Genomic DNA, 9874 nt, shown 5'->3' on the forward strand with positions numbered 1-9874 from the left:
GCACAATCGGTGGCTGACTAAATACTTTTTTGCCCCACTGTATGTGCTTCTCCTCTGCTTTCCATTGTATGTTAAGGCCTGGTAAACATCCCACATGATAGCATATAGAGAGGATGCAGACGTATAATCCCTGTTTTGATGCACTTATCAAGGGAAATGGCCACAAGTGCTCAGGTCAAAATAAAAGAATAAAAAATTAAAACTCAACTAATCGCCAACAGGCGATCAGATCTTCCCGCACCTCCATAGGGGAAATCTCACCCCATTTTTTTTTTAAATTTATTTATTTATTTTTGATAACACTTTATTTGGTTTGTGTATTTAGTAAATGTGAGAGTCATGCAGCTGTTAGCAAACACAGCAAACACAATCAATTAGTTTTAAACTCTTTTATTTACACATCCATGTTAGTAAGTACTTGGAGGTCAAGGAAGATCTGCTGACCTGTCGGTGTCTCGTCAATCTCCCCCTCCCTTATTCGGTCTGCCAATCCAGGGGTACTGCCCCTGATCTCCACACAGCATCGTAGAGGCGTGTCAACCAAGACAGCCCTACAACATCCAGAGCCTTCAGGAACTCGGGGCAACCCTCATCCACCCCAGGGGGCCTGCCACCAAGGAGATGTTTATTAAAATGACCTCACCCCTGGTGATGAGTCATCCTCCTCAACCCCAGACTCTGCTTCCTCTACAGAAGACGTGCCAATGGGATTAAGAAGTTCCTAGAAGTATTCCTTCCACTGCTCAACAATATCCTTAGCTGAAATGAGCAGCACTTCACCTGCACGATACACAAGGCAGGTAATACCCCCCGAGTTGCCTGACGATTTGACAGAATCTGTTCGAGGCAAACTGAAAGTCTTCTTCCATGGCCTTTCCGAACTGCTCCCACACTAGAGTTTTTGCTTCAGCCACTGTCCGAGCTGTGTTCCGCTTGGCCTGAAGGTACCCATCAGCTGCCGTCGAAGTACCACAGGCTGACTAAGCTCAATAGGACTTCTTCTAGAGCCCGATGGTTCCCTTCACCTCCGGTGTCCACCATCTGGTTCAGGGGTTGAAGCAGCTTCAGCAATGGAGATGCTGAACATGGTTCATTCAGACAGAATGACCCCAGTCTCCCTTGGAATGCTGTTAGAGCTCTGCCGGAGGTGGGAGCAGAAGATCTTGCAGATGGGGGTCTCTGCCAGGCATTCCCAGCACACCCTTACTTTACGTTTAGGCAATCCAGGTTTGTCCAGCATCCTCCCCCACCACCTGATTCAGCTCAAAGCCTGGTGGTGATCATTTGACAGCTCAACACCTGAGTTTGCCCAAGTGTCCAGAACATGTGGCCGCAGATCTGATGATACAATTACAAAACTGACCTGCAGCCTGGGGTGTCCTGGTGCCGCGTGCACTCATGGACACCCTTCTGTGCAAACCACAGTTTGTTCATAACTAACACCATGTTTGAACATCACTCCAGTTCAGATCTGGCAGGCAGTTCCTCCCAATCGCGCCTCTCCAGTTATCACTATCCGTGCCCACATGAGCTTTGAAGTCTCCCAGTAAGATGACCGAGTCCAAGAAGGCCCAGTACTCTGACCTATCATTTGGTATATAGCCGCAGACAACAGGGACTTCCCTACAGGTAGGCCCATGTCCCTTTTTTGGACTAAGGCCTGGCCTCGAGGTGCTTGCTCTCGGACACCCCACCTGGACCTGGCTCCAGGGCAGGGCCCCAGTAACCCTATCCCAGGCAGGGTGAAATGTTCCCTGGATCCTCTACCGATAGGGGCTTTTGAACTGCTCTTTGTCTGGGCCGTCACCTAGGATCAATTTGCCATGGGCAAAAGCCCCCCACAACATAGCCCCTGGGGTCCTTGGGACACACAAACTCCTCCATCAATATGGTAGCGATCCACGGAGGGGAATTATTATACATATTTCATACAATGACTCATATATAACATTCAATTTACAAAGTTTCAACATTGAACTTGTCAGTGGTAGCATTTCGTTTTTGAAAACATTGTGTCATGTGAACTGTAAGATGTTTTAGAAGCATATGAAGCAAAAGAGATAAGTTGATGGCATTTGAAAATGCATCATTGCCTTTCAAAGAGTGTCTTTAAGGACCGATCAGGTCCCATCACAGGTAACTGATGATGTCATTTATACCTGCGTCCATGCAGGCCTGAGTATCATTTGAGAAAAGTTGATACTGAAAAGCATAAGCAGTTCAGTTAATAAGATATCAGTGAAGTCTGTGGGGCTCTGTTGTGAAACAGATCAAGAGAAATGGTGTTAAAACCTGTGGTTAATTTAAAATGGCAAGTTCAAAAATAAATAAATCTTGAGCGACTATGTAAAGTGTAAACAACTGCAATGAGGTCACCATATTTTATTCTTAGTGAAACGAAAAACATACTAGATGTGTTAACTGAGAAAAATTGATTTAATTTTAAGCAAAAAGGGCCTTTTAAATATGATGGCAACATGTCTCAAAGTTGGCACAGAGTTGTGTTTGCCACTTTGTAGCATTCCCTCTTCTTTTAACAACAGTCTGTAAACATGTGATGAGAGCAGCTGCGAGATTTGTCTGATATTGGAATCTGGCTACTCATAATAGCTGCACAACACAGTATCCATGTTCTCAAACCTGCTAGATCTCGTGCTTGTACAAATACCATCTATTTAAAACAAACAAAACCCCAACACCCCACCCCCATTTTTTTTAAAAATGAAAAATAAAGTTTTATAATTAGCAAAACATCACAACACTCCGTTTACTTCATTTCAGAGATTTTTTTTAATTTTCATTTATATTGCAACATCATCTTCCTCTGCTGCTTCTGTCTACTCAGGAGATGAGAATCTGCCAAAGAACAGGATGGACTTGGTCTCATTATATCTGATGAAGAAGAGGAAGGGGTGATCTGCTGTGAAGTGTGTGTCCGGTATAAAACTCTCCAGCTTGATCACAGCACCTGTGGCTGTAGTGGCCTCTGTGCCCTCCTCGTTCACCTCTGCAAAGACCTTGTGGGCCATCGTAGACAGGAAGAGCCCAGGTTCACCGTTCATGCCAGACAGGTCAGCCCTTCCTGCACAGAACACGTCCTTCATACCCAGTTTAGCCAGAGGATCATTCAGTTCGTAGTCTTCCTCCAGCTTGAACTTTGGTAGGTGAAGGACAACTTCTGAATCAACTTCCATGTTTTTCCTGTCGGTCCATTCATTCAGCCTCTCCTGTGTTAGCTCCTTCTCCAGCTGGAACACAGTTAATACATTTTGTCATATTTCTTTTGCTCATATTTAAATTCATTTTATACACGAAATCAGAAGCGGTCTGTTAAATGATCAAATTTAAGTAAACAGAAGCGAAGCATTTGTGTAAATGACCTAATTTGGCCAGACATAATTTGGTAATGTTGACATGTATATTTATATAGGCCAATTTCCTTCGGGGTCAACCTTCAGGATCAATAAAGTTTTACTGAATTGAATTGTTTTGGAACTACTTTGGTTTTATTTTGAAACAGGAAACTAGCGCAAAACACAAGATGAAGGTTTGTTAATAACGTGGGTTTTACAATATGGCCTTACGAAGACAGATCATCATTTTGTCTGTATTAATTAATACCCGGCTGACAGTGGCACGAGTTTTGTTAATGTTACCTTTAATGTAATAGGTTATGTGTAATCAAGATGTTGTTTAGAGTTTTTGTAAGCTATTAAAGTAAGAGCAAAGCGGTTGAACTGAAGCAATGTCATAAGAGAATTTTAGTTTCTAGTGAAAGGACTTACCACCCTTTGATTATGTAGGATTGAGAGGTGAAAAATATGCATAAGATTGATGATATAAAGTGTAAATTTGAAGTTCATGTTATAGTTAGTGTGCAGGAGAAATGAGTGTTTCCTTAATATTTTAATTTTATGGTATTAATATGTTGGGTTTTTGACAGCGTCTTTACCAAATGTTTCAGTGAACCACACCTCTAATAAAAATTCTGTCAAGCATCAGTATAAGAGACCATCATTCAATCAGGGATGGTACAAGAAGAGGTTTTCGTGGCTTTTCCTCACAGGAACTTTTTTCTAGGCTGTGTACCTTCAGCAGAGGGCCTGAGCCGTCTGAGGACTCTTTAGGCAGCAGAATGAACATGCTGAGCTCCTCACCCACATAGGGCAGCTCCAGAATCTGCAAATCATGGTCAGCAATGTAGTTGTAGGGAAGCTTCTTCCTCTGGTACATCATCTTGACTGGTACGGTCTCATTCTGACACACAGGAAATCCAGGCGACCAGATCATGTTATCATAAAGCTTCTGATGGTGTTTACCTTAAACATTTTACAGTTTCCTGTATTCAGACTTTGAGTCCAGAATTTGTAACCTTCAGTTAAATTTCTACCTGTTTGATTTTAAAGGGCATCTCTTTGGTGTTTGCCTCTTTAAACGGGTTCTTCCAGTTGCCCTTGAAGTAGACAGCATTGACCAGAGCCAGTCTGGTATCTTTGTTGACTGTTCCTGGCTTCAGAAGGTCTTTTATCTTATCTGAAAGGAAATACAGAAACAACAATATTTCATTATAATCCACAGAGGATGCTAAAATGATTCCCTGCTGTTCAGGCTGTGGAAGATGCACATTCTCACTTTCTGTCTGCTGCTCGACCCAGCTGTTGATCGCTGCTCTGCACCCCTCTGGAGCTCCGATGAAGTCCACAGTTATCGGGTCTGCCAGGTAGTTCCTATGTGTGGCTTCAATGAAGTCCTGCAGAGAGCAGACATCAGTTTATTAATCCAGTCTTTGTAATGAAGAACTTTATGAAGAGAATCATTGATGTGGACACTCACTGGGAGGAAGTGGGCAATGTTTTCTCCATAAAGACGGTTGGCTACTTTCAGGATGTAGGATGCAGACGGTGAGTTGATTTCAGCGTTCAGTTTCTGGAAGTTTGCATGGACGCCTTCACCTGAGCTGAATGAGAGGGCCTGTGTGGCATTGAAGACAAAGACTGAAAGGATGTGACACTGAGCCTGAGCGACCCTAATGTAACAATTTATGGCCCAAAGGTAGAAACTGGGCAACTTTATTCTTTCAGCATCAGGTTTAATAATAACCTTTAACATACTGTCAGTCTCACTGAACATCATGCTCTCACTCACTACACTGTTTGTAGGTTTTATGGACTCTGATGCCATTTATAAACACAAATTGCTGATGTCAGACTGGGAACATCAGTGTTTTGGCCACATAAACAAACCTTTTCAAACACGTAACAAAACCCCAAAAGTTGAATTCTGTCCAATCATAAACCTACTGAAAAGAAAGTTTATAAGACAGCACTGGTCTCACAAGGTGTGAATTTTTTCTGAAAATATAAATGTATATAAAAAGCAAAATAAAAACCAAAAAACAGAACGAAAAGCAGTCAGCCACATGTGACAAGACATTTAAAGTTTCACAGGCATGCTTGCTGATTAACTGATGGTGTGGTGCAGGGAACAAGTCACAGTGAGCTGACCTGAGTAATCTGAGCTGCAGTGTCTCCTTTGGCTCCCTCGTAGACCATGGCCAGGGCTGCGCCGATGCTCAGAGGAGAGACAAAGATGTTTCCAGCAGGGTTTGTCTGGCTCAGAGTGCGGAACAGCTCCAAGGCAAAGGCTGTGTTTGAGCTGCTGACGGCGGACATGGCTGATGGTGTTTTCCTGCAACATGCAAACAACAGTTTAAACTACAACAACATTACATATCGGAAACAACAGAAGACTTTATATTAAAGCAATGAGGGGAAAAAAAACAAAAACACAACACACTTCAGGAAGTAACACCAGCACTGCTGGGAGAATATATAAAATCACCCCAATCATCTGCCAGCTGTGCATTTATTTTAACAACCTGAGCTGTTTTCACAAAGCTGATTTCTGTGACCAAACTCAAAGATAAGAGAACGATAAGTGAAACTCGTAGACACATAAAACGAGGATGAGCACAGGAATGAGGAAAGCATGTAAATAAGGTTGGTGGAATAAAGAAATGCGGTCCTACGGAAGGCAAGGCAAGTTTATTTGTATAGCACAATTCAACAACAAGGTGATTCAAAGTGCTTTACAGAGACATTAGAAACAAGAACAAATAAAAAGCATGATTTAAAATTGATTAAAACAAGCAAACAAAAACTAATTAACAAACAAACAAAACAGTATATAAAATCAAAACAGATAAAATCAGAACAGTAGATAAAATCAGTAGTTAAATGTAAGTTTTGAAATTTAAGCTTAAAAGTGTGGATTTGGTGCTTTATTCAAATGCAGCTGAGAACAGGTGAGTCTTCAACCTGGATTTAAATAAACTGAGTGTTTCAGCTGATCTGAGGCTTTCTGGGAGTTTGTTCCAGATATAAGGAGCATAAAAGCTGAATGCAGCTTCTCCGTGTCTGGTTCTGACTCTGGGAACTGATAAAAGACCGGATCCAGATGACCTGAGGGATCTGGAAGGTTCATACTGGGTCAGGAGGTCACTGATGTATTTTGGTCCTAAACCATTCAGAGCTTTATAGACCAGCATCAGAACTTTAAAGTCTATCCTCTGACGGACAGGCAGCCAGTGTAAAGACCTCAGAGCTGGACTGATGTGGTCCACTTTTTTGGTCTTAGTGAGGACTCGAGCAGCAGAGTTCTGAATGAGCTGTAGTTGTCTGACTGATTTTTTAGGTAGACCTGTAAAGATGCTGTTACAGTAATCAAGCCTACTAAAGATGAATGCATGGACTAGTTTTTCCAGGTCCTGTTGAGACATCAGATCTTTTATCCTTGATATATTCTTGAGGTGATAGTAAGCTGACGGAAGACGATCAGGGCTTTAAAAACAAGAAGAAAAAAAGTGGGGACTTTAATCTCAGAATTCTGTAAGAAAGCTCGTCCCCACTTCTTTCTGTTTCCAGTGGAATCCTCTTCTGGTGATGGCTTATTTTACAGAGAACAGCATGACTAGATCTCGTGTGTAAACCTGAACTCGATCGATCGCCTCTGACGGGAACGGCTGATGGGAATGTTTCAGAGAATGAAGTTCCTGTAATGCAGCTCATTGGTTATTCATTTAGTTCCTACGAGACATGGCGCCTGTTCTAAATAGCACATTTTACAGTCTGGCTCTAATCTCGGACTGTAATTTGAACTCACAGAACAAAGTGCCTCCTCTCCGATCTGATTATTATTCTTCTCCAAACGAACGGCCGCAGAAGGCTAAACATGGGGATACTGACGACACGCAACAACAACAACGCAGGAAAAGCACTTCTGAGCTACTGTTCTCTTTATTCAACCATTTTACTATTCAAACCACACATCAGTAGGGGAGACCGGGGATAGTTGTAACGTGGGTCAGTTGTAACACTTCCAGTTTCTCCAATCAGGGCTAAGTTTCAAATGATGTGACTCATCCTGTGCATGCCCAACTCAGTTCTGCTATCACATGTGAAAAATCAGCACATTTTGTCAAACACAGACAATTTAACACGAAAAAAAGTAATTTGTATGCCAAAAAGTAAGTTTTTCTACTTTATTTCAATTTCTAATAGCATTATCTGCTTTGCAGTTAAACTCATCAAACTTAAATTATGTTATTTGTATGTCTATGGGGATATATTCTGTGTAGGTCTTTAGTGCTAATGTTTTAGCCGTTGGCTGTAATGTTAGCTAGTTCATGGCTATAGGAGTCTGGGTCAGTTGTAACAGCAACAGTCTGGGTTAGTTGTAACAATAATGCAGATGTTACAACTTACCACACTATTACTTTAACTTATATTAAACAAGTTGGGGCAACGACATCAGCAGAGAGAGGTTCACTGGTCGCTTTGTATATGCGGTTAATGCCATTGGCAACACAATTCCTCCACTGTTTGTGTTCCCACACATACATTATGCAGACCACTGTGTCAGAGATGGACCAGTAGGAAGTACTGGTAGTGGAAATAAATCAGGATGGGTGCAAGAAACAGATTTCCTCATCTTTCTGAAGCACTTTGCAAACCACACCAAGGTAAGCCATGGATAAAAAGTAATGGAATTGCGATGCTGGTGAACAACTACATTTTTTCAGCTTCATTGTTATGTTCAAAATTGGTGCAAGAGTTGTAGGTTATAATGCCCACTGAGCCAATGAGGCCAAACTCAAGGAAGACCAACCAAAATTAATGAAATATTCAGTTGCAGAAAATTCCATAATTTGTCTTTTTTGGGGGGTTGGAATATGTTCAAAAGCTAGATTTCTGCATTCTGTCACACACACACACAGCTACATAAATGGATGTAAGTGCATTCATGTGTTGAATAAACAAAGATTACATGTTAATGTTTTGTTAGTACCCTTATTTCATTGTGTTACATTTACCCCAGGATATGTTACAACTAACCCAGACTATGGGGTTAATTGTAACATTTCACTCTTTGTGTTTGAGGACCATACCATGCAATGGGTAATTGTGCTGCAGAGAAAATAGCTGCACTATTTAATAGCAGAGACATGTAAATACTTTGCATTACATTTTGAATCCACTACCTTAAAAGAGCTCCAATTTACAGACAGAAATGTCAAAAATGTTACAACTATCCCCGGTCTCCCCTACATGGGACCCAATATAAAACAAATGCACAGACTCCACAAAGAAAGATGACTGGCACTCTCAAAGCTTTACACCAATTATTATGCCAAATTGCGATATCCACCCACAGAATCAAACACACTGCGCATTCAGTTGCGGTCAACAGAAAGTTTTACCCCATGCTCACCTTACCTCTTTGCTCATCAAACAGCAGGTGCGCTGAACAGGTGAGTGCAACAACATTTATTGCCCAATACACACCCATGAGTCACGCCCCACGACCGTGCACCAATGCAGTGTGTGCATTTTAAACCAACCCTCTTAACCCCAAAAAGGAAAAACTCACATAGCTATTGCTCGTACAACATATGCACATACGTACATTCCTCTATAAAATACTCCTGTGTTCTGGCCGGAAATGTTTCCTCATTGCTAACTGGTGTTATTGTTTCTTCGTCTGTTACATCATCCAGGACCTGTATCTCATGATGCCCTCTTGTACCTCTGTTAGCCGGCTAACATCCTTCAAGGCTTTCCTGATTCTGGTATCCAGCTTTCTTCTTCTTCATGATGGGCATTCTTGATCTTCAGGGTGAGTTTGTTTTTCGAGCAATGAATATGTTAAATCTAAAAACAAAAAAACAAACACAAACAAAGAACAACACTAAAATATTTTTTTTTCTTCATTGCTGATAGGAAGCATATTGAAGTGATGGTTATTCTTAAAACTTTCAACTTTAACTGTTAACAGATGAAAGTGTCATATATTAAAAATAACTAAAATCATTCAATAACTGTAAAACAGCCAAAAGTTCTCCTTTCCATGAAAGAACAGCGGCACACACAGCTGCATACAGTGTAGGAGTGATGGAGGTTTTAGAGTGTCAGCAGATGGCGATAGAGAGCTTGTGAGAGGGCCCGGCCTCTCTGTGGAACCGTAATCTTTTTGGCCTCACAGTATTGTGTAGAAGTGAAACTTTTTGCAACCATAAGTAATGCTAACTGCTGCCCATTAAAAAGAATGCAGGTTTAAGGACATTGCAGTGCACTGGCTTTTCATTTCAGACCTCTGTATCCATGTCCATATTTTATCATGTCTTAGTTCCAGCAAATACTTTATTGCCAGTTTGAGGTAATTAATGTGGAGTCCGTTTCTTTCAACGGCAAAAACGACTTTACTTTACTTTTTTTTTTTTTTTTTTTACATATTTGTGTCTCCCATGAGGAGTCAACTATTTAGTGCAGTGCCCACTGAAATTGATCATAAGACCAAAGTCATAATTTCCATTTTG

At 41.3% G+C, this 9874-nt stretch overlaps 1 protein-coding gene across 3 annotated transcripts; it reads right to left on the reverse strand.

Annotated features, from left to right (window-relative positions):
* Positions 1-2771: 2771 nt before the first annotated feature.
* LOC102310691 (leukocyte elastase inhibitor) lies at positions 2772-8861 on the reverse strand. 3 transcript variants are annotated; one of them, XM_005937250.3, is made up of 7 exons: positions 8775-8861; positions 5505-5688; positions 4834-4971; positions 4633-4750; positions 4391-4533; positions 4090-4257; positions 2772-3248 (listed from the first exon to the last, which is right to left on the reverse strand). In XM_005937250.3, the coding sequence occupies exons 2-7, from the start codon at positions 5670-5672 to the stop codon at positions 2838-2840; spliced, it is 1146 nt and encodes a 381-aa protein (XP_005937312.1). In that variant the 5' UTR covers positions 5673-5688; positions 8775-8861; the 3' UTR covers positions 2772-2837. The 3 variants fall into 3 exon arrangements, with proteins under 3 accessions (XP_005937312.1, XP_014193898.1, XP_042078954.1); XM_014338412.2 differs by having other exon boundaries at positions 8770-8851; XM_042223020.1 differs by lacking the exon at positions 8775-8861 and adding an exon at positions 7162-7247.
* Between the last annotated feature and the right edge of the window lie 1013 nt (positions 8862-9874).

Source organism: Haplochromis burtoni, unplaced genomic scaffold (assembly GCF_018398535.1).
Source record: "Haplochromis burtoni strain Fernald_Lab_line unplaced genomic scaffold, NCSU_Asbu1 Contig_99, whole genome shotgun sequence".
Lineage (NCBI taxonomy): Eukaryota > Metazoa > Chordata > Actinopteri > Cichliformes > Cichlidae > Haplochromis > Haplochromis burtoni.

Excerpts from the sequence above, each read along its gene's own strand:
- LOC102310691 (XM_042223020.1), bottom strand. The coding sequence starts at position 7,232 with ATGTTTAGCCTTCTGCGGCCGTTCGTTTGGAGAAGAATAATAATCAGA. Across the intron at positions 5,689-7,161 it reads GAGAGGAGGCACTTTGTTCT|GAAAACACCATCAGCCATGT; the intron begins GTGAGTTCAAAT and ends TGCATGTTGCAG. Across the intron at positions 4,972-5,504 it reads CTGCAGCTCAGATTACTCAG|GCCCTCTCATTCAGCTCAGG; the intron begins GTCAGCTCACTG and ends AATGCCACACAG.